General features: G+C 48.9%; 1 protein-coding gene across 2 annotated transcripts in view; it reads right to left on the bottom strand.

The window, feature by feature from the left end:
* The window catches only part of JADE2 (jade family PHD finger 2), a 69,435-nt gene that overhangs the window by 16,975 nt on the left and 25,226 nt on the right, over nt 1-27,234 (bottom strand). For both annotated transcript variants that reach the window (XM_042014457.1, XM_042014456.1), the window contains exons 5-8: nt 18,526-18,695; nt 8,599-8,810; nt 4,717-4,884; nt 4,117-4,233 (exon numbers count right to left, since the gene is read on the bottom strand). In XM_042014457.1, the coding sequence (XP_041870391.1) occupies nt 4,117-4,233; nt 4,717-4,884; nt 8,599-8,810; nt 18,526-18,695 (667 nt within the window). The remainder of the gene's footprint in view (nt 1-4,116; nt 4,234-4,716; nt 4,885-8,598; nt 8,811-18,525; nt 18,696-27,234) is intronic.

The following is a 27,234-nucleotide window of genomic DNA, read 5'->3' on the forward strand; positions in this document are numbered from 1 at the left end:
AATTTCCTGAATGTTGATGACAAACCATTTGGTTTTACTGGGGCTCTGCTGCACCTTGATTCTCAAAAAGAAAAATATATTCTGATAGTAGTTGAGGAACAGAAGTTTTACAGCTTTTTATCATCATCCTATCCATCAGCCCTGAATCATGCTCAGGCACCCAGGGGTGAACTTTTGATGTTGCTGCTTTTAGGTATTTTTCTTTGACTTTTTAAATGAGTCTGCTGGTGCTAAAGCAGCTGCCAGGACCAAGAAAAGCACAGGCAAGAACTGTCCAAATCCTTCACTTACAGAGCACTCAAGGCCCTGCTCCAAAGCCTCAGGGAGCAGTGGGAAGAGCTGGATGCATCTCTGGCTGTACGAGCACAGCTCTAGGCAGCAATGATGGGCACTAACTCCCGCAGGCACCACAAGCAAGCAGATTATGAACTCTGACACCGTGTTTATCCTCTTTAAAAATGGCCATTTGGTCCTAATTTCAGTCTGAAATTGTTCATGGAAAATAGCTGGTAACTTGCAAACCTCGACTCCCTCTGCTAGGCTTGCTGGCACTCGCTTGGAGCCATTGTGAGGGACCCACTGACGCTCCCTGTGCCAGCCCAGGGCACTCACCACCACAGTGGGCAAAGGGTGCCTGCCTTGCCACCCTGGCCATCCCCTGGGACAAGCCCTGTCACAGCCACCCACGCAGCTGAAGCACCGGCTCCGTTCTCAAGTATTTATTTTTGGCAACAAATGAGGGACAGAGGGAACCCAGCCTGACTTGAAGCTTCCAGATTTACTCAGGGCAGTCAGTATATCACACACTGGCTTTTAAAGCACACACAGTGGTGTCCCTTCCCTTCTGTTTCTGCCATCAGTGCTAAAAACAGCATTAACAACACTCCCATGTCTTCTGCCAGGACAGTGTCCTGCTAACAGGAATGACCATCACTCCACCTTAGGAATAAAGCAAATCCAATGACATTCATCCTGGATCTCTCTACTCCAACAGATGGCAAGCAGCACTTGTCAGGAACCGTGCCCAAAATGCAAACAGAAAATAATTAGGCAGCTCAGCTGACAGGGCAACAAAGAAAGATACCTGGTTGGCCAGAGCCACTGAGGGACCCTGGATAAACTAACAATAAAAACATATTGATCCATCCCGGAATGGCATTGGAATGAAGCCACTTGTGGAGGGAGGGAGTGATCTGCCACACAGAATAAACCAGGCTCAAAAGAATAGAGCAGTCCCTGCTTTGTTATTGACTGTGCTTCATTATCTTACAGCACCTTTCATTCAAGGATTTCAGCACACTTTGCTTATCCAGGCAAATCCATTCCCAAACAAAATTCTGAGAGAGAGAGGGTAAAACTGCCCCAGAGATTTAATGTGGGCTCTTAATTAGTCCTCAAATCACTCTTACTGGGAAGAAACAGAGATGATTTTAGTTGCCAAGGACATTCAAACAGAAGTTTAGCAGCTTGCAGTGGTGCTCTGCTGCAGTTTGGGGCTGGAGGGGAAGGAAGCAGCTCCTCCAACAGACCTGCGAGGGGAGCTCAGGAAGGAAAAATTAATTACCGGTGCTGAACACTGGCCAAGCCATCAGACACAACACTTCTGCATCCTTACAAAACTACCATGTGATTTTTTGTGACCACAGATGGTCTGGAGCCTGGTAGAGCTTCTCAGCTGAAAAAGGCAATTTCAGCCTCACAGACTCCTCGGAGGATGCGGGGCAGAGGATGGCTGGGACTGGGGCAGCATGGGCAACACACTCTGCTCTCATCCCTGATGCCACGTGCTGCCTTTTCAGGACTACAGGCAGAAGACAGCTTTGGGAACCACCAATTATCCCAGTGGATAACTGCTTGCTCAATGGGAGAGGGCGGCAGTGGGCAGAGAAGTGATGATGAATGGGGGAGTGATGGAGAACATTTCCAAGGGCTTTTTCTCCAAAAAATGACAACAAATAGAAAGCTGGAAGATGATGACAGCAGAAGATTGTGCCCTTTGGAGAAGCTTGCCAGCGACCAAGAGAGCCCTGGCACTCTGTGCTGCCTCGGTGAGCTCTTCCAGACGCTCTGACAAGCGAGGAGGAGGGAGCAGAGTCCCAAAAAAGCATGGTCAGGACTCAGGCTGCACCAGAGCCTAGCTCCTGGCACTCTCTTTTCCATCTCAGAAATGCAAACAAGAAAATTCCTCCTGCATTTTGAGCTCTCTGGCATCTCCTGATGTCTGACCACAAGAACCACCATGAAGTAATGCCTTCCTCTTAACAGGAGTCAGGCAAAGGGTGTCTTCAGAGCTGCATCCCTGCACCGCAGTATTTTTGGCTCGGTTACGGTCACACTGAGTTACACCGGGCTCACAGCTCTGTACCAGAAAGCAGGGGTTGAGTTACATGCAGCAGCAAGGGCAGAGGCACAGACAGCAGTGCAGAGCCCTTCCTCGGGCTTCTTTGAGTTTCTTTCCCTTTTGATAGTCAAATTCGGATGGGGAAAAACACCTCCACACACAGAGGTCCCTACAAAGATTTCTTGTGTTTGTCTCTGCAAATGTGGCTGAGGTGGGTGTTTTCTCAAGCTGCAGTGCTGCCTCTGAGATGCCCTGCTGGGATGACAGTCTTCTACTCCTCCAGCCTGCCTCCCAGATTTCACCTTCATAAAACCCACTTGGCCACTTGGAAATCCCCTCCTGGAAGCAACTTCTTTCTTTCCCCAGACCTGCCCACCTGCAGCACCTGATTGCTGCTGCCAGAAACAAACACCCAGTGCTTTTGCAGAAAACAAACTCCTCCTTTCAGAGCTGGGTCACAAACCCGAAATGCTGACGAAGGTAGATCCCACCTGTATAAACAGGCACTAGCAAAAATATGCTCCATAAAATATGCTCCACAAAATACGCTCCATAAACATGAGCTTTCAAAACAGAGCTCTTTACCACTGATGAGTACAGAGCATATTTACTTACCTGTGGATGTTAATTTACCCCATAAATCCTTAAATAAAGGCACTGCCTGCTTTTTTTTCACTTCTCCCCCTTTTCCTTGAAGTAAAACCATCCCGCACACAACAGGGTGGCCTCAGCAAATGCTCCAGTGACAATCTCATGAAGACTTATAAACCATGAGCTGCCAGCACATGAGGCAGCAAGGCTCCTGTTCCATCTCAGGTGACCTTTAATGCAAATCCATTCAGTCCCCGGGATCTCACGGCTCCCATGTCATGATGGCACTAAGAGGATGAAGCCTGAGAGACACTGAATTCTTTTTGATGCTGCCAAGCCTGTTTGCTTCCTTCCCTGCCCCTCTGTTCTTTGAAAGCAGTTGCCATTCTGACACAGTATCTCCATCTGGCAGGGTGAATAAGCACCCAGAGCCATCAAAAAAAATGAGTCAATGCGACAGATTTAAAGAAGTATTGTGAGATTTCATTTCAAACTATGGGGATTACTTTTAAATAGCTCCCTTTAAAGAACTAAACCCAAGATGACAGCACAAACACAGCAGAGCCTGCAGAGCTCCATCCCTGCTGTCCTTCTGCCACCAGCCAGCAGCTCCTGATCCATCTGAAAAGAGAATGTCTGTCCCTCCTGTTGTGGGGAAGGTGGGCAATCAGGTATCCGCAGTGGTTTGATTAGGTGTAGCAAAACAGAGAATGTGGAAATGTAATACATGGTAAGTACTTTATTTTCCAAGCCAGGAGGCCAGTGAGGACTATCCAACCCTGGTGCACCCTGATATCCCCCCAGCTGAAAGGCTGACCCCCTGAGGTTTGTGAAATACTTGGGTTATGTATCCCATGAGCATCTCACTTTCCTGGCAGCCTCATAAAGCCCATCTCCTGGAAGTTTCTGATCCAAACCAAGGTCACTTGCAGTCCCAGTAATTAGTGTCACTACAGCAACACCGCTGTGTTATGCAAAGAAAGTTAATCTAGATTTCTAGCACTCAGTGCATTAAATGATTGCAAACAACATCTGATGATGCCTCACAAGCTCTTGTTATTAGGTTTACTCAGAACAGAAATAAGCGTCATTCAGACCCTGTCCTTCAGCATCTCAAGATTCTCCAGTGGCTAATACAGGTACAGCCCCAGAGGTCTGAGTTTCTTCAGTGCCAAGTTACATACCTGAATGCATGTCCCAGTGCACTCCTTGCAGAGGCTGCAGGACAAAGCCCATCTGCTTGCTGGGATATGTGAGATCTTCGTAATGGGTTCCATTTTTTCAGGACATCCAATGCTAACCTGACCACAAGATAGAAGACAAGTTGTAAATACTGGCTACAGTCCCAAATCTCCTACAAGGGGCAGTCTGAATGAGGGATGGATTCTATTTCTTACTCTTCAATGTCACTTGTAATTTGGAAAAAAAACCCCAAACCCCCAAAACCAGAAACAAATCTGGATGAATACTGGTTTTTCCTCTGCATAAATTCCTCATCTGAGGTGTATCTCCGACAGGCATATAAAATTAGCTTTACTCTGTTCAGAGGTATGCCCCCCACCCCTGTGGCCTTGCACCCTAATTCTCTGCCCTCCCTTAATAGGGTGCCCCTTGGCTGCTCATTAAACACACAGCCTGATAACTGCCTGGCATTGTGTCTCTGGCACAGCTTGACGAGCCAAACTTCATTTGATATCTACACCATTAATGAACACCCTGGGTCAAGACCTGAAACCAGGACTGTGCCCACCCATGTATCAGGAGGAGGCTGGAAAACATCTCACTTCAGGTATCCATAAGGCACAGCTAACGTGGACCCATTTCGTCCCGCTCCGGGTGGGTTTCAGCGCCCCGCCCCTCTTGGGGCACAGCAGACACTTGGGCTGAACACCGAGGGCGCAGGTCCGGCACAGCCAGCTCCCGATGGGGACCTTCAGGATGCCATAGCACGCCTGTGGAGACACGAGGGACGAGGGTTAATCCCAGCAGCCCAGGATGAACATCCTCCCAGACCTCCTCCGTCACTCCCACCTTTCTCACTGCCGCTGCATCCCAATAAACAGCAGACTCAACGCAGCGCCAAAGCCACAGACAGTGAGCTGAAGTTCTCCCTTACTACCTTCCCTGCTTTCACATGGATGCTCATGGCAGATCAGTGTGTCCTGGATTTTAATTAAAAGCTAAGTATAAAAACGTGCCATGTATCATGGCAAGCACCTGCCTGGCTCCAGGCTGGGCATGGGCAGAGCCCCCACCAGCAGCAGCTCTGCGGTGCACTCATCCGCCTGCTCATGTCCTGCCCGTTCCTGACCCATGATGACTCGGAAAAGTAAGAAATGCTGTGTAAGAAATCTTCTGAGGTCACAGAGGGCTGAAAAGCCACAAGCCCATGATTGAGAAAGTTGACCACACTGGTTACAGACACCGCACAGCCCAAAGGGGAAGCAAAAATAACTACGGAAAGGTAAAAAGGGGAAGCCAATAGTCATGAATGTAAATGAGACAGGAGCAACCAAAAAGGATAATAATTCTTAAGGATGACACATCTAAAGGGGGCACAGACAAGTCTCCAGCCAAGAGAGTGAGAACTGAAAGACTCGGGATGCCCATGGAGCTCCCTGACCTGCTGTGGTAACGCAGGACACCGAGCAGCCAAAGTGTTTCATAAATATTTCTCTTGCGTACTTGGGGAAGAGCCAAATGATAAGCTGTATCCCATAATGAAAAAATACTTTCCACTTTGACCATAATTTATGACTTTATTAAACAGCTACTACTAAAGCTAGACAGTTTTTAACTGGCAGGTCCTGATAACTCACACTTAAAGGGTTTTCAGAGGGCAACACACACTGCCTGGGGCACTAACACAGGGCTGTGTCACTATTTAAAGCGAGGAAATGTAATTAATCCTACATCTGGCTGCTCTGACATCCCTGCAGAGGGCAAGCAGCCAGCGTTGACAAGGACCCCCAGCACGGGTGGCTGCAAACTGAGCCCAGGCATTCATCAGCTCCATTTCTTGAAGTTTACCCCCAAAAAGAATCACTTTTCCTCCTGCTGCTGCAGGTCATTGATACTCCAAGTGCCAGTGCTGCAGGTGGGGACAGGAACAGAGGGGGCACACAGAGATGTGTGAGTGTGGGAAAAGCACATCTTCAGTCTTTACTGGCCAAGAACAGACTATAACACGGCTTTTGGTTGCCCCAAATCACAAACTGACTCTTACAGTGATTTCCAAGGGGAAAAAGCCAGTTTGTGAACAGATTATTGGAATAACAAGGAATTAAGAAAGGAAATATTATTGCTGTGAGTCTACACAGTTTAAAGAGACTTAACTGTGTGTTTCACAGTGTCTCCAAATCTGACAGATCAATAATTTCCGGAACACAGTTGTATAAAACATGTGATTTAGTGCCAGTCAAGAATCAGCCTGATACGTACTACCAGCAGAATGAACTGGCAGACTGATCTCAAAATCCAGGGGAAAGCAGGCATTATGACCAGGTGCCCATCACTAGCAGATTCTTGGATCTTGGTTATTTATTTCTAGTGATTTTAGTGCAGCTGCAGGTGCAGTTCTGCTCCTGAGAAGCAAATACAGGGCTTCTGTCCCAGACAAGGAGCGGCTCTAGAAACAAGGTGCATTATCAGCTAAACACACTCTTCCAAGTCCAGCACCAGGCAGAAGGTGCTCCAGAACCACGAAGCCAGAGGAATGCTGAATAGGAGCAGAGCAGCTATTTTTATTGCTGCATCTCTCTGGGGTGCAACATCACTGAGAACAAGATGCCAAAAAACCAAGGAGGACGCCAAGCCATAGACAAGCTTGGTGTGGTCCACGGAACAGAAGGCAGGTTCAGCCATGTGCCCACACCAGGGAAAGGGAATTCAGTGATGACAGGCCCATGGCATGGTGGCTGGAAACTGGAGGTGGATCATTCCCATGCTAAACAGAAGTGTGATGCTGTCACTGTGAGAGCAATGAACTGTGATTTAGCAGCGGGGGGCACAGTTCCACCTCGCTGACAATCTGAAAAGGATGACTGCATGTGCTTTCTAAAAGCTTCACTCCATAGGAATTAATTAATAGCAAGCCTCATGGGCTTGTGATACGCAGATGAGTACAACAGTATCTCCTGGCACCGTAACCCACCACCATGTCTTGGGCCCCTTCCCGATGGGATGCAGGAGGACACGGCATGGCTCTGGTGAAGCCCATGGCACCAGCACCCATATGCCCGCAGGAAAGCCTCATTCCCAGCAGGTTTTGGATGTGGTGTTGGCAAAGGCACGGTGCAGGTTAGGTAACTGTGATGCCACACAACACCCTGCACTGTGGCTCTGGACTTTGCGGCTTAGGGTGTAAATCGAGGCACAGATTAAATCACGAGCAGCTTATGGGCTGGCAAAGGGCTTAGGGCTGGACTTTGCTCCCTGAAAACAACTGAAAATCCCTCTTTTCTTCCAACAGCCTTAAAATCCAGGCTGCTGTGTCCCCTTCTGCAGCACTGGGGCTGCTGCTTGAAGTGGAGCCCACAGGGTGCCACAGCTCCCCGAGTCCCTGCTGTGGCTCACAGCCTGACATTGTCACTTGGGCTTGATAAAAAAGAACCCAAGACAAAAAAAATACCCCGAACCCAACCCTGAATCATTCTGGTATTTTGTGGAATCTGATTCACTGATGGAAACCATTCAAAACACCCACCTCCGGCAACTATAGATATCTCCAGTGCTCTCCCACCTCCAGGAAGCACTGATGGAAAAGCTGCCCAAAAGATGAGCAAATGGCTCTCTTTAGAACTAAAAAACCCAAAACGGTTCACACAGAGGGTAAAGCCCAGGTGCTGCTGCTGCCATCCCAGCACCACATAGTGCTTCCCCTCAAAGCACAACCAGTAAAACCTCCCTGGGTCCATGAGGGACCCAGGAGACACTCATGTGGCTGCCTTCCCCTTGTCAAGGTTTCCCCAAAAGCAGGAGCCCACAGACCCCCCCCAGCAAGGGCTTGAAGCATTTGCACACAATTCTAAAAATAAAATTATTTTCCTCCAAGCAGCAAAATAAAATGAAATCCCACTCTCACACAGTGGGGAAGCTGGGACAGAAACCCTGCAATGTGAGACAGCACTGGTGGAGCTGGAAGGTCCAACCACCCCCCAGATAAAGCAGAGGAAGAGAAGGCTAGGGGGTCTGTGCAAGCCCACCCCTCTGGTGAGCACAGGACTGCAGACCCACATCCCACCCAGCCACTAGCCAAGTCCTGCACACAGTGCTAGTCACCCCAGGGTGCTAAAGATCCCACTGGGGAGCAAAAAAATGGGGTAAACAAGAATAAGCACATTAAAGAATGAGGAGACATAAAATATCACAGAGACCAGAGAATAAGGAGGAAGGGGCAATTCAACTTCTGGCTGTGTGTTTCTGTGGGCACTTATAAATGGTTAGGACTAAGAAAGTAAGAAAAACAAATTTGCTATCAGCCAGCTATCCCAGACCCCACTGCTATCCCCACTCCACCGGAGCCACACTGGGGATTTAGGAAGGAAGGAGTCTACAGCAGCCCAGGGGAGCGGCTGGGTGGGGATGGGAGGAACCCGGAGGAGGAGGGTACCAGAGTGTGATGAGCAGAGCCAAGCGCTGCCACCCGCCCTGCAGCCGGGGCTCACCTGGTGCACGCAGACATTGCACTTGTCACAAAACACCATCTCGTTGCCGTCCTCCCCCTCTGGTGAGCGGCACACGTCACACACCACGTCCTCATCGTACTCGATGCCCAAACCCTCCTCAGTCTCGATGGCGATGTTCATGTTCTCGTAGCACATGGTCTCCAGCTCCTCCAGCACTCGCTCCAGGGTGATCTCGTCCAGCTCGGGCTTTTCTGCAATGCAGAAGGCAGAGCATGAAGGCAAAGCCACTGATGCAGCTCCAGCACAGGCGCCCACCCGCTTTTGGGGAGCGTTTTGCCAGGGGCTGAGCATTTCAGATGGCAACTCAAGAGGCAAATCCACAGCGACGGTAAAAGCAGCGATTTGGAAAACGGCTACTCCTAACTCGGGATGCAGTTTATATTTCATAGACAGTAACAAAATATTGCTGCTGGCTGAGAGGAAGGAAACCCATTCAGCTGAAGCAATGCGGATAATTGGGGCTGACAGTTTAAATGTTCAAGGAGACAAGTTTTGCAAAGATGCTTTCTGCAGCGAGGGCTCAGACAAGCTTTGGCAACACAAAGTCAGTGCTTTAATTGTTAAGACTGAAAATCGACCATTTTAAGGCCAATTAAATGGAAGAGTAAAACCAAAGCCAAAGGCAGAAATTAAGGATAAACAAGGGGGTTTTTTGTGTTTGGGTTTAGTGAAATCAGGAGGTCAGACCCAGGTGGGTCTTTTGCTACCCCCATACAGGACCTTTAATGGAGAGAGGTGGCAGAGATGCTTTACCAGAGCTTTCTCCACAGAGACAACCAGGAATATAAGGTCAATAACCAAGAGAGTTTTTTTAGCGCAGAAATCCCTAGCAGTGGTATACCCAGCTGCCTTCAGATGGGGCATGCTGCTGCCAGGAGCTCAGCAGCCCCAAAATGGTGCCACACTGAAGGCTGGTCCCCGAAGTGCTTCCTCCCACCTACACACAAAGATCCTGGTGCCACAAACGCAATGTGAGGTCACTCCAGGCAAGGAAAAAAATCTGTCATCAGCAGCAGTAAGGTTCTCTGTGAAGGGTTAGAGGCAGAGTTAAGCCCCCACCACACCCTGTCTCCCAATGAGCACTATCTCATCACAGGAGAAGGCACGGAGACAACAACAGAAGTACCAGCAGGATGCAATACAAAACAATTAGACTTTGCAGTTAGTTAGTGTGAATTATCCACAACTGGCCAGACAGTAGAGGAACACGACCCAAACTGTTGTCCACCCTCCTTGATGCAAAGCAATGGGAAAAAATACCTCATTTATGAGCAGAGACGGAGAAAAAAAGGCTTGAGGAAGAACTCATAAAGAGCAGTTATTAATTAAATATTCTGAGAAATATTTGGCATCCTGGGCATCTCTCAAGCCACAGTATGATGCCCCTGTCCTGGGCTGAACTCTGGGCTGCTGAAAAGCCCCCAGGGATGGGGTTGCAGGGGTCCCAGCACCTCTGGCTGGATGGGGCTGGCAGAGGCTGCATCTTTTCCCCCACAGCCACTGACCAACTGAAAAAACTCTGTCAAGGGGGAAAGCAACACATAGGCGGGCTCAGCAAGCAAACATGCCATTGTCTGCCTTTTTAAGCTCTTCCCCAATGTTTCACTGGCACGGTTTCCCTTGGCTTGACAAGTCTCTGCAAACATCCAGCCTGGCATTTTACACGTCTATGTCGAGTCTGAGATACCATCTAAGACAGACACCACTGTTCCCTATCACAGCCCTTTCAAGAGCTTGGGCTGCTGTGCTGCAACATGCCAAGGAACCTGCTGATACCTGTTTGATTCCGGAGCAGCCCCGGCGATAGGTGCAGGATCTCAGCCCCAGGCTGGCACAGGCTGCCTGGGACCTCTGGAGCTCAGCAATGCAAAGCATCCTGCACTTGCACAGCGAGTTCTGAGCACCAGGGCTGGGATGGAGCCACCATCTTGCTCTTGGCATAGTGCCGGTTGGAGGCAGCAGGTCAGGAAGCACAAAATCATGGAAACGTGGAACGGTTTGGGCTGGAAGGGACCTTGAAATCTTCTTGTTCCAACACCCCTCCATAGGGAGGGACAACTTCCACTATCCCAGGTTGCTCCAAGCCCTGTCCAACCTGAACTTGAACACTTCCAGGGATGGGGCATTCACAGCTTCTCTGGGCAACCTGTGCCAGAGCCTCATCACCCTCACAAGGAAAAATTTCTTCCCCATGTCTAATCTAAATCGATCAATCCTCTTTCAACTCAAAGCCATTCCCCCTTGTCCCATCACTGCCTGCATGTTACAGAGAAAGCCAGAGCATTATTTTTGCCTTAATGGAGTCCCTTTATAAACACACCACCTGAGGTGCACTTGCTCAACATGACTTTATATGAGTATTAAACCAGTCCAGCAAGAATATCCTCCTCTTGGTCAGGGTTTCAACTTCCCATCTGTGACTATGAGCCTGGGCACCAGAGTGTCAGTCTGGAGTAACTCCATTCCTCCCAACCTGTCAGGCTCTGCTCTTCTAGAAAGCAAAATGACCATCAAGGTGTTCCCAGTGCTTTTCCCCATACACTTTCCAGAGCTGCCCTGTGCTCATGGGAGAGGGCTGGCAGCTGCAGGCAGCATGAGGAAGGAAAGGAAGGGGGTTTTCCACAGGAATCATGAACCCAACCTTGCCCAGGGTCAGGGTCACGCTGGCATTGCCACTGTCCCACTTCATCTCAAGTGGAAAGAATCAGCACCCATCCTACCTCCTGAATTTTCCATCATCACCTGGTTAACCCTGGGAAGAAAGTTCATGCTTTCTCAAAACTCCTGTACCAGAGGAAGACCAGAGCCAGAGGGAGACCAGCGCCTCAGTGGGGTTCCCTTATCAGCCTCTGTGCCGTGCAGCTGTTACACCATTACCTGGGGAAATATGGATCAGTCCCTCCCGCGCACACGCACACAGGCGCCCTCACACTCCATTGAGATGTAATTACATTAGGAATGCGTTTGCCAAGCGTCATCCCAAATACCTCAGAGCTTATTGAATTGACAATTGCACTTGATGGGGATGAAGCGATTAATCGTTTATGAAACACTAAACAATGGGGCCTGGGGGTGAAGTGCTTTTTCCATTTGTGCTCCATTTATCTCCTTCTGTATCACATGAAGTTTGTGCTACTGAACTCCATTCATAAAATTGTGATCTTTTTGGCTGCAAAAACTCTCTCCTTATTGATCGTGGCCAGCTAAACAGCAAACAGAAAAATTCTCCACCAAAACACTCCCTGTGTACATGCTCAAGTGACACTGTTATTGTCCCCAGAGAAGGAAAGTAAAGACACAGACACTGATCTTGGTTACAATGCACAAATCCAGCAATGACCACATTTGGGACCATCACCAGGTCAGTGGACTCCACCTGCTGACCAAGAGAATGGTATTTTCACCTGGTTAAGGTGTGCCAAGGTCTCAGGCAAGAAAACAAAGCTTTTCTGAGCCTCCACAGAGAAGGGCAGTGATAGGCATAAACTTCTTCAGAGTTTCTGTCTGGACGGACACAGGCAGAGGTGAGACTTCAATCTCATGCCAATATAATCACTGGCGATTTGAAGCCACGTTCAAAACACTGACACAGGAGGAGTATGTCCCATCACCCCTTCCAGGAGACCCCTTACACCCTTTTCCCATTAACACTGAGTGCATTAACAATGATGGGTTTTGATGTGGCCACCCAGCCTCCCTGGAATACCCTGGTATTGCCCCACAGTGGGAAGGGCTGTAATCCAGGGAATGATGCCTCCCATGGCATCTCAGACAAGAAAAACTGTCCCCTTTTTGCACAGGGCAAGATGCTGGGCAGTAGCACCTTCCCAAATAAAGGAAGCATCAGAATATGGGACTTGCTTCAGAAATGGAAGAGAAGAGGTGACAGATGATGATGCACTACAGGAGGTCTCCAGATCTTATTCATGAAAGGAAACCCTGAAGGAACTTTGCTCCAAACAAAATCTCTTCCCTGTGTGTCTGCGTCAGGGTCTGCCATGATCCCTGCAGCTCCACAGCCACCCAGCATCCCCCTTATCCCTTGGGAGGGGCCCAGCCCAACTCCACAAAGCTCAGCCCTTCCAACTGCCTGTACAGCACCTGGAACACAGAATTTAAACACTTTATCCCAAAGGGGCTGGGATTACTGGGCTGGCACTGCAGCCACAGCGCCGCGCCTGGGAGAAGTACCAGGCACATCCCTTTACACAACGCTGCCCTCCGTTATAATTATTTCTGTAATATTGTAATTTATGTGGCATGAAGGAGCAATATTCTTCTGCTAAATGAATTCTCAGCTACTCCTTGTCGGGATGTGAGCCAACTCACTGCGAGGGGAGGAAAAAAATAGCTGGAGAGCCACCTTTCACAAAATAGAGACCTATTTCTGACTGAACTGTACTCCACTAATATCAATTTACTGAAACAATAAATCCTTTCCCCCTGTGGAGAATACCTGGAGATAGAAACAGCTCATGAACAAACAGCTATAAGGACTGCAGGCTGTGCCATTCGCTGATTCGCAGACTATAAACCTGGGAGTCTACTTTTCAGGAAAAAAATATATATATATACAAAAACAAGCAAAATCTCTGCTTTTAAAAATAATAGTAAGAAAAGGAAAGCACTTGTGAGATGATGTAGGCTTGTCTCTGACTATCTTTCAAAACCTGAGAGTGAAAGAATGACAGGTCCCTGATGGGATGGGGTGTTCACACATGGCACACAGACCACAGACTTCAGAGATCTCCCTCCAGCTCACTGTCCCTCCAGCTTGCCCCAGGCAAGTCACTTCAAACATGCCTGCTCTGGCATTTGTGGGGACACCAGCCACCCTGCCCCGGGCTGAGTGCCCCCCTGGGCACCCCAGGTCCTGTCCCAAGCATCCTTCCGGGACATCAGAGGATGACAGCCAACCACCTGAACACCACACCAGACCACCTGGGACTCCCACAGCCACTTCCAGCCCACCACCTGTAGACACACAGCCCTTGGAAGATGAAGCAATTATACATTAATCTTTTATCAATGTTATTTATAAACAGACCCTGCATGTAAAGTGTGACCAACACACAAACAGTGAACTGAGCATCCACAGTGAAACTTACAGACATTTTGTTGCAAACACAGCCTGCTAATGCACTTAAAAGATTTACAGGAACCAATTATCACCCTTTCTGCCACCCACTGACATCAATTATTGCTCAAATTTAAGATGATGACAAAATGTTTCAGAAGCCACTTTATAAGCTGCTGCCTCTCTGCAGCGATGCTTGGCTCTGACAGGGCTGTCCTAGAACACTCCTGATGAAAGCCTCCTCACCCCATCAGCAGCAAAGCTGGAGTACTGCTGGAAACTACCGCAATTACTGCCAGGAATTTATGGAAACAGCAAAACAGCAACTTGATGTAAAAACTGATTGTACTGAAAACGTGGAGGCAAAATGTCTGAAGAGTCTCCCACTGATCTCCAACCCTGATAATCTATACATTACTACATCACATGCAAACAATTAATACATTCACTTACACGTGGTATCGATTTTCTGTATCTCTAAGGGGCTAAATAAGCTCAGCTCCAGAGGCTTGTGGTGTTTTATAGAGGGGAATAGCTTCAAACTGACAGAGGGCAGGGTGAGATTGGATATTAGGGAGAAATTCTTCCCTGTGAGGGTGGGGAGGCCCTGGCACAGGTTGCCCAGAAAAGCTGTGGGTGCCCCATTCCCAGAAGTGTTCAAGGCCAGGTTGGATGGGGCTTGGAGCAACCTGGGATAGTGGAAGGTGTCCCGGCCCAAGGCAGGGGACTTGGAACGGGATGAGCTTAAGGTTCCTTCCAAACCAACCCATTCTATGATTCTGTACTGGGGTGGTCCTGCACAGTGGGACATGGACACACATTGGTGGGCGGCAGCTGCTTGGAGACAGGCTCTGCCTAGGGAGTGCCAGCGTGCTGCCTCAGGGTGAAAAAGGGACTCCCAGAATCCCAAAAGGATGCAGTGGGATGGGAGCAGCCTCAGAGTGTGACACCCAGGACCGCCAGGGAGGGAAGCAGCCACTCTCTGAGGAGCAGGACTGACAGCAGCCTCTGCTCCACTGAGCACATCTTCCCCGGGGTACTCCACCGACTCCAGCTTATTTCACATCTACTTGACCAATCTCACCTCCGCTGAGGGAGGTATCATCTCATTAGTACACAGACATATCTCAAGTATGCAGCGATGAATTCCCCCTGGAGCTTCAAAAGCAATCCATGTGACCTTTGCATGTTCCTGCCATAAAATACCAGGAACACCTCCAGCTCCCAAGATAGAAGCCGTGGTGGGCATATGTGAGCAGAATACACCATATGGATTAAGTCAAGGGAATACTTAGAAAATTCGACTCTGCCTTCAGCAAAATTGATTCTGACAACAATTTTAGCAATTTCTTGAGGATTTTCCGTGTGTTTATGAAGTGCTGATCACTGCAAAAGGATCTTTCAGCCTTGGTCTTTGAAGTCTCTCTAGCTCCGCTCTTACAATACCTTTGGATTTAGTGAAGATCACAAAATACAACATAACATGTTAATATAAAAACGAAGACTTATGGCATGGCTCCTGTCTAAAAGGAAAGGCCTGTACTGCCTGGAGTGGCACGGACATTAAGCTGGCTCAGGGCTTCATTTAGCCTTCTTCAGATCCACTTTTTTTACTATCTCATATTGCAGCAGCAACAAATAAAACACTTAGGCATGCCTAAATACTGACTTCATCTCTAGCACGCAAAGGTTCTTTAAACAGCACATTTCCATCGAGTACAGCAACAGCTACTGAGGCATCTTACTGGGGGGTTTAAAACTATTTAAAGCTGTTTTATGTTTAAAACTTTTGCTTTTCATGTAAAACCTTTGCTTTCCACAGCAATTCCACTTAATTGGGAGAGGAGTCAGCAGGCAGAATGCAGAGAGCTGGAGCTATCTGGAGGTTTATCTGATCTTGGTGATAAAATTCCATCCCTGGGGTGACCTAAAAAGGACTGAAAAAGGCATGTGCTATGTGCTACGTGGATCCACGAAAGGCGAGCTGGATGATCTCATAGGTGCTTTCCAGCTCTCCTCCCGCACATCCTCAGGAGCCAGTCAGAGATCAGGATCCTTCTTTGCCATTAAATATTTTGGGAATGACATATTGTGCCCCTGGACAGCCCAGTGACAACAGTTCAGCCAAACACCAATGAGGAATTTAAACTTCTGCCTATCTTTTAAATTAATGCTCGGAGGTAACTCCTGACTCCTCTGAATGGGAGGAGAGGCTGCAGTTCTCTAGTTAAGTCATGTTAATGATCTTGGAGATTAGCAAAGCGGGTTTGGAAATCTCAGCAAGTCATTAATGGTGTCATTAATGTCAAGGGCTTCCGGGAGAAAGCACTATTTATGGACTGCCTTTGCACCAACCCAGGCAGTCACAATCCTCTTCTGCCTTGGGTGGTGAAGGGCACCCAAATCCCCCCCTGGCTTTTCCCATCTGGGAAGCAGAGGGAGCAAAGTCCCTGCTCTGGCACAGCTTAGGAGCTGAGCAGCAACAGACTCGCTGTAACAGCTTTCCTCTATGAGCACCCAAACCCTATCACTTCCACGGGCAGGAAAATACATCCCCTCAAAGCAGCCTGATGACCTTCAGCCTCTATGGTGGGCACAGCTGCCATGGGTGATGTGACCATGGTCCTGCAGCCAGGAGCACCAGCTCCCATCCTGCTTCCCACCTGCCAAACCCCCAGCTCCCCACAGTGCCAGGGACGTGTTATTAATCAATGCCACATCTTTTCCTTTCCAAGTCACTGGAAAAAATGTACTAGCCCTTGCACTGCTAAAGAAGTTGGGAGGACTGAGGGAGGGGGCAAGGTACCAGAATCCATTGGGCTGAAGCTTCACATGCCAAACACTGGTTTTGAGAGCTACTCTCCCCCCAACATATTTAAGGCTCAGCCAGTAATGACAGTGCTCCCTCAGCAACAGGAATGGGCTGGAGAAGCAGGTGATGGGCAGTGGTGTTCTCTGCATGACCGCTGCTGAGATCCCCTTCGTCCTTATCACCATCTAGAGTTGGTGAAGGCAGGAAGGCTCAAGGGCTTCCTCAGATTCTATGGTTTCATCCAGCCCAGCCCTGGACAAACACCTCCTAAGGACAGTCCTTGGAAAAGGTGACTGGCTGATAAATGACGAGATGGAGTCACAAAAATGCAGCCTGCTCAGAATGGCCAAGGGTCAGCAGCAAAGCACTGCCTGTGTCCTGACTTGCGATGCATTGGGATGCTGAGGTGCCAGCCCACCCACACACCTGCACAGAGCAGGGGTATGGCTGGGATGAAGCTCAAGCTCGCCTCCTAAACTCTACTCATTCCCAAGGCAGTGCTGCTGGAGAAGCCGCCTCTCTCCCCCAGCACTCGTGGGTTTGGCACATGCCAGCCCCAAGGTGACATGGGGACAACCAGCAGCCATCTGGCCAGGGGCAGGGACCTTCCAGTTATCTCAATCTTCCATCACCACGGGAGCTCCACATCTGGACACTGCATTTGAAACCGAATACTTTGAAGAAATAATAAAGCAGGGAAAATTTAACCCAGCTGAGCTGGAGAAGCCAAATCTCTGCCCACTTAATTTCTAGAGAGTTATGAATTTCTAGAGAGTTATGAAATACATACAAGGGGAAGCAGAAATAGAGACAACCCTTCTCTGGAGCCCAGACACACTTCTGATGGCCATGCAGCTGCGAAGATGGCAAGGGAAATGTAGTAGGGGATACACTGAAGGCACAGTGAGGTCAGAATGATGCCCAGGGTGGTAGAAGCTGAGTTCCTGATGCAGCAACAGCAGCTGTGCAGGGTTAGGAAGGGTGGATCCTCTGCAAGGTACATGAGCAGGACTGAGGCACTTGGCTCTATCCAGCAGCACCCTCTGCTCTGCCCAAGGACTTCACTGTAGCTGCCAGTGCCTCAAAAGCTGGGTGTGCTAATGACAGAGCTGAGGCTGCTACTACAGGAGCAGCTAATGAGGGCAAAACTGACTTGTGATTTCTCTATGCTGCTACAGGCTCAAAAACTGAGATTATGGGAAATCCAATACACAGGATACCTATACCAGATAACCACACAAACTGTGAAAGCAGCCTCTACAACTTTCTCAAGATCATGGTAACAAACTTTCATTGTAAATCATGAGTTCACCAGCAGGCCAGATCTTCCAAAACCAATGTCATGCCCAACTTCTGAGCTCACTTATGCTCCATGCAAGCTCACTGAACTGCATCTTTCTGCCCTCACCCTGAGTCCTGTTGCAGCCCTCAGCTAGCTGCCTGTGAGAGCCAGCACAACCTTCCTGCTCCGCAGTGCACAATCCCATCTGCTCAAGCACTTGGTAAAATTCTTTTTCCCATCCTTGAAAGACCTTTGCCACCAGGAGTAACTCTTCATGTAACCATGCCTGAGCCTTCACTGACCTCACAAGGTGAATGTTTTATTGAGGTGTTACTCTTACCTGCAGAGCAGTAGACACAGCACAGCAACCCTTCCCCAACAAGGACTGGAAAATCCCTCCACAGTCTGGCAGGACTACACACCCATGGGTCTGTGCCAACAAATCTGCCCACCAGACCATGCTAAGCACTAGTGCCAATGGTCAAATTCCAAGCTCAGGTACTTCGACTCAACCAAAATCCACTAAAGGATTTGAAGAATGTGCAGTGATATAACAGCAGTGATGCAGGCAATGTTATGCTGTGATATCTAGAGATGCCTGGGACAGAAAACAATCAGGACCAGCATTTCCGACATTTCTTCTTCAAGGCCTTTAGTTCCACATGCTTACCCAAAAAGCCTGAATGCCCAATGTGGGACACCCAGGCCAGTAAAAAACAGAAAAGAAATACTCACCCATCTCCTTGAGCTCCATGTTAACAAGTTCCAACCAGCAGGCATCGAGCTCGTCCAGGTCATAGCGGCTCATTCCTTGCAAGTAAGTCCTTGTAGCTTCTGAAATCTCAGAGCCAGGCAGGCTGCTCGGTGAAACCTGTGAAAGTGAGTTCTCCAGCTGGGGGATGATCCTGAAAGAAAAGAAGGGGAGGTTGAGGAAGGGCTACAGCTCACAAAAACATTCTGTTTCTTGCCATGGAGGGTGAGACCACACCAGGTACCTGACTCTGTGAAGGAAAGCAAAGCCACAGCACCCGAAGTCAGCCCATGGGCCGGCACTGACAGACGGCCCCAGCACAGCAACTACAGCAAGAGTGTTCCCATTCATCTACAGAAATTAACTCTTTACATGAGAAAAATGAGGTGCAATGGTGATGATGATCCAAGTACCGACAGCAAGCCCCCCAGCCATTAACTCCCCCATGAACACCTCCAGTGTGCTGTACCACTGCAGTGCCACATCCACACCGTGCTGGGCAGCACTTTGGCACACTTGGCACTGGAGAACATCCCATGGTGGCCTGTGAGATTTGTTCTGAGTGCTCTCCAATCACAACCACAGGGATGGGGAGAGGAGCTGCCTCATCTGCTGCAAACTCCCTGCACAGAGAGAGACCAGGCGCTGGCTGTCAGCTCTTCTGCCTTTCCTCGGCAACTCTGCAGCAATATGCATGATACTTGCCATGCACATGTCAACAGTGTCATGCCTAATGACATGCAAGCAGAGGACAAGCTGGAAATGAGAAGCAGCCTGTGGTGCCAGCTGACAGATCTCAACGAAGTTGGGGATTGGAGCTTGCTGCAGTATTTGCACAGCTCACATTTCCTCCCCTGAAATCCACCTCCTGGCACAGATATAACGCCAGAAAGATGCTGCAAAGAAACAGCAACCAAACATCAACTTGCTGCAGCATGTCAGCCCCTTCCAAACAGCTTCTCCCCATGCAAAGCTGGAGGACCCAGCCCTGCTCTTGCACCAGTGCCAGCTGGGAATGCTGCTGATCCCTGGAAGACCTTTATCTGCCTTCTGTCCCGCTATGTAAGCTCACGTCAGAGCATCGAGTGCCTTGTGCTCTGTGATGTGTCTGGGGCAAAGCCATGGCGTCCATCATATAACCAGATGAACTGTGGTACCAGATGCTCCAAGGTCTGTATGTGCCAAGGTGAGACACTTGGGCCCAGCTGTCCTTGGGAATGGGACCCTACCTGCCTTGCCCAAGGTCAGGAAGGAAATCTGTGGCAGGGCAGGAAAATGAACCTGGAGTTTCTACAGACACAGACATGTAGTTTAATTGCTGTTCTCTGTGGTCACAAACACCAGAAGTACTTCCAGAGATGCCAGCAGGAGAAGCAACGATTTATGGCTCAGAGAGGGAAACATCAAGAAATGGGTTCTTATCATCTCTTTTGCTTTACTTTCCCCCCCAGTAAACTGAAAATAAAGATGTGACCCAATGTCCTGAGTACATCTCCAAATTTAAGTTCAAGAACTAAACAGAGCCACATGGATGGACACCTCTTAGTCCCCACATTTTAAAACAATCTCACTGTAATCTAGGACAAGACTTGGGGATTCACTGACACTTCTATTTAATGCAGACAGCAGTAATAACACTGAAACTAGGCATGCTCCAGCCACAGCTTCAGGACTGGCATCTAAGGAGCTCCCAAACCCCTAAAATCAGAGAATCACAGAATGGATGGGGTTGGAGGGAACCTTAAAGATTATCCAGTTTCAACCCTCCCTGCCGTGGGCAGGGACAACTTCCACTATCCCAGGTTGCTCCAAGCCCCATCCAGCTTGGCCTTGGACACTTCCAGAGATGGAGCAGTCACAGCTTCTCTGGGCAACCTGTGCCAGGGCCTCACCACTCTCACAGGGAAGATTTTCTTCCTAATCTTTAATCTAAATTTGCCCTCTGTCAGTTCAAAGCTATTCCCCCCTGTCTAGTCACAACATATCCATCTAAAAAGTCCCTTTCCAGCCTTTCTTGTAGCCCCTTTAGCCTCTGGAAGATGCTAATAACAAAAAAATAAAGCAGGAGCTGCTGATGCAACACGCATTGGTTCACATCAGACTGAACCTCTCCTTCCCATGAGCCCAAGTCCAGGTCATCTCTGCACAGAAACAGGTGGGGGAGCAGCCAGGCTGGGAACCCCTTGCTACAGGAGAAACCTCAAAGCTGTTTGAAAAAAACAGTCCTCCACCTGCAATGAACATTTCTGTTGGGAAGAGCTGCCTGAGCAGGCACGAGGTCAGGGCCCTAAGCCTTCATTAAGCCGAGTTACACAAGCTGCTCACCCAACAGCCCCTGCAACAGGTGATGCTCTGACACCGAGCCAGCCACGGATGCTCGGGATGGCAGGAGGAAAGAGCTGCTATTTTTATCCTGACATAAAACTGCAAAGATTAATGCTCTGTGTACATATCAAAGGAGTATCCTGAACAGGTCATTTACTGTATTGACAGCACTGAAATGCACTCGGTGTGATAAGGATGCTGACGTGACTGGAGCAATCCCTTGGGGTTATCTCACACAGCACACGCATACTGCCTGCCATGAGCCGTGTGTGGGACACAGCACCTGGGCACGTCCACTCCCACCTGGGCACGCAGCCTCCACCTCCTGCCTGCAGATATCTCACAGAGAAGTTTTGCTGAACCTGATGATCAGAGACAGGAGACAAGTGACTCTCCCCTAGAGTCATTGCACCCACCTCCCCAACGCTCCCAACCCCCTGAAAACCTGGATGCATGTTTAGACTCTCAGGCTTTGCACAGTCCCTGGTGATGCAGAGATCACAGGGAGCTCAGGGGCTCACTGATGATAACAGCACCACCAGCAATGTCCAGCTTTTTGTGACACTGTAATTAAATGCAGTTTGCTTTGGTTTAATGGGAACTGGCACTTACAGAGTGACATTTTGCTTCTCATCACGTCACTGATGATGAGGATCAAGGTAATGAAGATACAAACATCTAACAAGCTCACCAGCACTCTGTTAAAAGGTTTGAAACGTGCCAGTGCAGCAATGGCAGGTGCCTCTCCCTGTCTGGGAACACAGGGATCAGGGAGGGATGATCAGGTGCTGCTGCAGCACTCAGCAGACGCTTTCCTACAAGGAGTAAGTATTAATACGAAAACTATCTTCTTAAGAGGACCACTAAATTTTACTTTTGAAGTTTCTTCCCCATGACTCCATGCTGATCTGGCAGCATGGGCTGGGATCCCCTGGAGTTAATTCAGGCTTGGGGATGCAGGGACATGTTCATGCCATATTGTCACCATTTCAAATAGCAGCAAACTGAGAAGGTCAGAAATTAAGAAACTGAAATAGCTGCTAAATTATTTTTTATACAATGAGCAGCTTGTATAACCCTATGAAGACCTGCTGGAAGCCTGGTCCAGACCAACTCCCTGACTCATCTGCAGCACTCAGTTAAATACAAGAGTTTTATGGTTTGCAAACAATTCAGCAAACCCTGAGAGGCTATGCCTGTTCCCATGAACATTCCTCCCACCCCGAGGGGAGCTGGAGGCTGCCAGATGCTGAGGCTCACATGGGGCATCCCAAGCCTCTGGGAAGACCAAGCAGGATGCAATGCTCAGAGGTGCACAGCCTCCCATTGATTCCTGGATTTGCTTCGGTGGATAAAATCCCATTCCTAAAAAGCAGCCCACTCCTTCCTGACACATGCTAAAGCACCTGCAAAGGGCTTTTTGGTGTTGAGATATAAAGATCAATGACTGCAGTGACACTGCCTTGGGCTAGGTGGAACACTGGAAGGAGAGATCCTACAGTTTAATACAAGAGGGCAATCATTTGGGAAAGACCATGCCCTGCCTCACAGCAACACAGAAAACAGACCCAGCCAGGCACCCTTCCTCATCTCCAATAGCTTCAAGAAACTGGAGCCCAAAAAGCTGCAAGCTTTGTGCTGTCAAAACACTGCAGCAGAGACATAGCAAGAAAAAGGGAACAAAGCACAGAGGCTGCCCTCACCAGTGTCTATACATCTCCTGCTGAGCACCAAGAGCTGGGGATGTCATCGGGGCTCCCCTTTTGTGCAGGGACAAGACTTAATCCATTTGGAAACCATGTTTCCAAATAGCTGCTCGGTGGACAAAGAAACACTCAGGCTGGGTGATGAGGAGTCTGCACATGTGCTACCAACCCACCCAAATTCCCTGCACCATCATGGCAAAGAATCACAGAGGCAAAGCCTCCACCAAGAGCCAAACCATTCACAGAAGCTCAATTACACTGGAGGAGCATTTACTCCTTTATTTATCCAGCCAGCCAGAGACACAGCATTTTTAAAAAATCCTGTATCAATCAAAGGCTCATTTAAACGAAGGGCTGAAAATTGGGATCAGCCTGAAAAGCACAACAAACCTGAGGCCATTAGTCTGAAAGTGGGTCTCAAGGGCACTTGAGGAAAAGGAGTAAGTGGACCCCAATACTCTTGAGGATCACATCTATCCCTGGAGAAGATTACACAGTAATAAAATATATTCAGCAAATTCCCATGGTTAATCATCTCTGTAAACTGAATGCTTCACTTGGCTGAAGGGAGAAGGCATTTTTTTCTATATGCTCCCTTTTAATACATCAGATAGAAATAATTAATCCTGCATAGTGTTTCTCATCTAAAAATACCTAATTTTATTACAGCGAAGGCTTTAGTCAGTCATCTTTTCTTTACCTCCATTCCAGTCTAGATTAGTCTTGTCCAATGTCCATAAATAAATCAGCTTAGGAAAGATAGCTCTGCCAGCAACCTTCAGTGGATGCTGATACTGCTCCTACTGTCAGCTCTGCTTATGGGGGAATTTTCCTGTAGCACATGACAGCTTCAAAAGGGCAATTTAAAGGGATGGTTTTCACCTTCTGTTTACTAAAATAGTATCTAGTAGGCCACTTGGACTGGATACCCCATCTTCTTATGAACTTAGGCTAACAGATTTTATAGAGGCTATTGCCTCTCAACAGCAGAGCAGAATTTAAGACGTTAGAAGAAGAGCCTGGGGATGTAAGGAAGAAGGATGGGGTTGGAGATGGTGGTGGACGGTCACAATAGAGCCACAACCCACACACAAGGGTTTATGACCCTCAGCATACCCACACCCAGATTTACTGACCATGTTACTCCTACTTCTTGAATTTTATGGCTTCTAGTGAAGGCTATAAAACCATGAGCCAAAAACTATACTCCCAAAGCTGGGTTCAAAGAAGAAAGGGAACGCCAAGAAGATATTAAATAGTTACGTTTTAAATTAACTGGCCTGATGTTCAGACCTGCATGCAAGCTGGCTGGACCGGCTGGATGAGCCTAAAAGCATCTTTAGGACCCAGGTCTTGGTGCTAACAGGTACCTGTGCACTTCACCCCTCCCCCCTTGGCTGAAGATACTCCAGGTAACATCTAGAGCACCCTGGTCACCAGCACAGAGAGCTCAGGGCCCTAGGGGCACCCTGCTGTCACCCCTGGCATAAGCCACCTGACAACAGAGCCCCTGGACCCCGCAGGAGGGAGCACAGGTACCCAGAATCTGCCACATCCTCCTGTGGATGGAGGAGAGAGAGGGCTGGAGGTAGCTGGTCCCAGGGAGGAGAGAGGTGACACAGTGTATATCAACAGGCCACTGTCACCAAACCCTTTTATTTTAAAACAAACAAGAACCTGAGCAGAATGAGATGGCACTGCTGGGACCACTTTGCGCAGAAAAGAAACGATTTGTAGTATTTCCTTATTGGCTGCTCGAGCCAAAAGCCCCTCAAGATCTGGCAACAGCCTCTGAAAATCCATGAAAATTCATTATACGTACATCAACAGAGCAGCCACGGGAAGGGGAACCTGTGGTGGCTGATGGCCCTGTCTGCCACCCATTTTGCACCATTTGTAGGTTATCATCATGGCAGGGGCTGTAACAGGCACATTCCTAGCAAAAAAAGTTGATGGACAGAACTTAACATCAACCCTTCCCATGTACATCCGTGCTTGAGCAAACAGCCCGGTGCTACCGTGCAGTTTGTCCCCACTGCTGTTGATGGGCACAGAGGGTGGCTGGGCTGGCACTGCCCTTTGCCATAACCTCAACCTTCTTTTAAGTACTTGTCCCAAAAACCTACAGAGCCAGTTACACGCGTGGTTCAGCCATGAAGCTCCACTTGGCTTTTGCTGCTGTTCTGAGAGAACAAAGCAGCTGAATTTGTCCCCAGGAGGATTCACCAAGCTCTGGTAACAGGAGCAGCTGTGCTCAAAATGCACCCCCTGACTGCACAGACATCGGTGGCTAATGCTCAGGTCTGTGAAGGTCCCTTTGTGTTACCCAAGCGGCACTGAGGACGTTCAGGAAGGGGTTAATGCTGCTTGCAGCAGCGTCCTGCCCTCCGGGTACCAGCAGCCAGTGAGTGCAGCTCCAGGTGACGTAATGCCTGGGTGGCTGTGCAGGCTGCACTCCCCATCCCTGCACTCCCCATCCCTCCTGCGCTGGAGATGCGTCAGGGACCACAGGATGCCTGACCCCAGCATGTCTCAGGGACCCTGCTGTCCTCTGCCAGGCGGGGACCAGCCCAGGACAGCGCGGTGCAGCTACGCCCACCGTCCCTTTAGCTGCCGCCGTTGTCTTTCCCAGCTGAAATCCGACACTCGGTGCTGTCCAGTGAATATTAGAAATTTTCATTATCAGCTTTTAAAACATCCCCAGCCATCAGGAGCATCTGATCCGTGACCAGCACAGCACAGCTCCACAGGGCACAGCCTCAGCACAGCCTTGTCACCCGCAGCTGCTGGCACATAGAATTCCTTTCGGCTCCGGGACCATTCAAGGGCTCACTCCTTGGGCTTGAAAAACCCCCTGTGACAATCCCATTTCTGTGCAGAACGTTAAGGACGGGGTAGGGTACATGGGGTAGCCCCTCCTGAGCTGCTGGCAAGTTTAGGATTTACATAGGCAGGTTCTGGAAGTTTTACAGAAATGCTCGTGAAGCTCCCAATTACAATTAACAGATGCAGTAAGAAAAATGCTTTCTTTTTTCCCTCCCCATCTGAAATCTCCTTCTGTAACAGCCTGTAACTATAGTGGGTCCTTCCAGGCCTCTGGAATAACACAATCCTCTAAGGAGAAAGTGATTCACTCTTCTTTGATGTGATAAAAAGAGGAAAACAAGTGAACAGGAGGCACTAAACAGCCATCTTGTGAAACCCAGACAGCTTTTCCAATTCCATTTCTGAGCTGTTTATCACCACATAAAAAGCCTGATACCCAGCAGACTAGAGAAAGACCAGTGTTGATGTCCCTGTCTTTCTGATGTTTATATTCCAGCCTAAATCTCACTGAGGTTTAGCTCAACAAATGAATTATTTAAGTTGCAACTCTCATTCAGTGCCCAGAGAACCATTCTGATGTAGATGGGAGTAGGGACCTGGTACAGAAGCATTCAGGTGCAGAGCAGTGTCTGCTTTCCCAAGGCAGAGGAGAGCACCATAGCACAGCTGGGTTCATCTCCACAACTTCTGTCAGAGGAAAACCACGGCTGCAGGGGCACAGCAATGGCTGGGCAGTGGTTTGCTGGTGGGCTGGTTGGAACAACAAAACGCAGATGTTTTTCTGGTTGACTAGACAAAAGCAGTGTCTGGGCTGAGAGCAAAATACACACATAATTTCTGACGCTGTGCAAGGATCTTCTCCATATTCCCTTCCCCTTTTTCTCTCAGTGCCATTCAGCTCTAACAGCGGTGTTGAAAGCAGCAGGAGGGGACTGTGCCCTGCTGCTGGGAGGGGACACATCCTATGCTGCTCTTCTGGCTCTGAGACCCAGCAAAACCCAGCAGCCTGCAGTTCCAGGGCAGCTGCAGAGGATGTTCACACAGCACCTTCTCCCCGCAGGCAAGCAGGGCAGAGCCAGGCCCAGCACCCATGGGTGCTGCTCTCCCCTTTCTCCCAGAGCATCACTGACCTACCTGGTGGCCCTTCAAGGACCCATGTCACACAGCAACCTTCTCCAAACCCAGCCTGCAGGCTGCCAGTATTCTGCTCATTTCCATTTAAGCAATACATATCTTGGAATTGCTACTAGAGAAGCCAGGGACACTTGAGTGTGTGTTTTCTGGATATAAAAAGACAAAAAGATGTTGCTTCTCTATGTAACTTAAGCCAAGCTACTAACATTAAAGCATCTGGAATTAATTATCCCAGCCAGATAATGTTTCCACAATTACTTCAGCAATGCAAACAGCTCCACTTGCCTTTGTATCCACCTACTAATGGAGACCAGAAACAGAAGACATGAGCAACGGTAGCAGCTCTGCACCTGCCATGGTCTGAGCATGAGCCACGGCAGATCAGGAACTGGACAAATCCCCCTGACACTGTTACTCACAGAGCTGAGTATGGGAAAGCTCAAAATACAGACACGGGCACAAGATGACAACTCCCATCCATCAGCACGGTGTCATCACATGGGTCTCCTTAAAGAAATCCAGCCCAGTGAAAGCAAGGCTTTGAGGAATTTGAAAAGGCAGCATCCAGACTCTTTTAATGTGTTCTGGATCACTGAACTAATGCTGAACCCTGAAACACATGAGAACTGCTCTGACGCTGAGTCACTCGAAGCAGCACATAGCCCATCCCAGAAAACAAGGAGGGATCTGCCTGCCTCTTCC

The sequence above is a fragment of the Corvus kubaryi genome, unplaced genomic scaffold (assembly GCF_017639235.1).
Source record: "Corvus kubaryi isolate FWS band 111438036 unplaced genomic scaffold, C.kubaryi_AGA036_p1.0 split2-37374, whole genome shotgun sequence".
NCBI classification, from domain to species: Eukaryota; Metazoa; Chordata; class Aves; order Passeriformes; family Corvidae; genus Corvus; species Corvus kubaryi.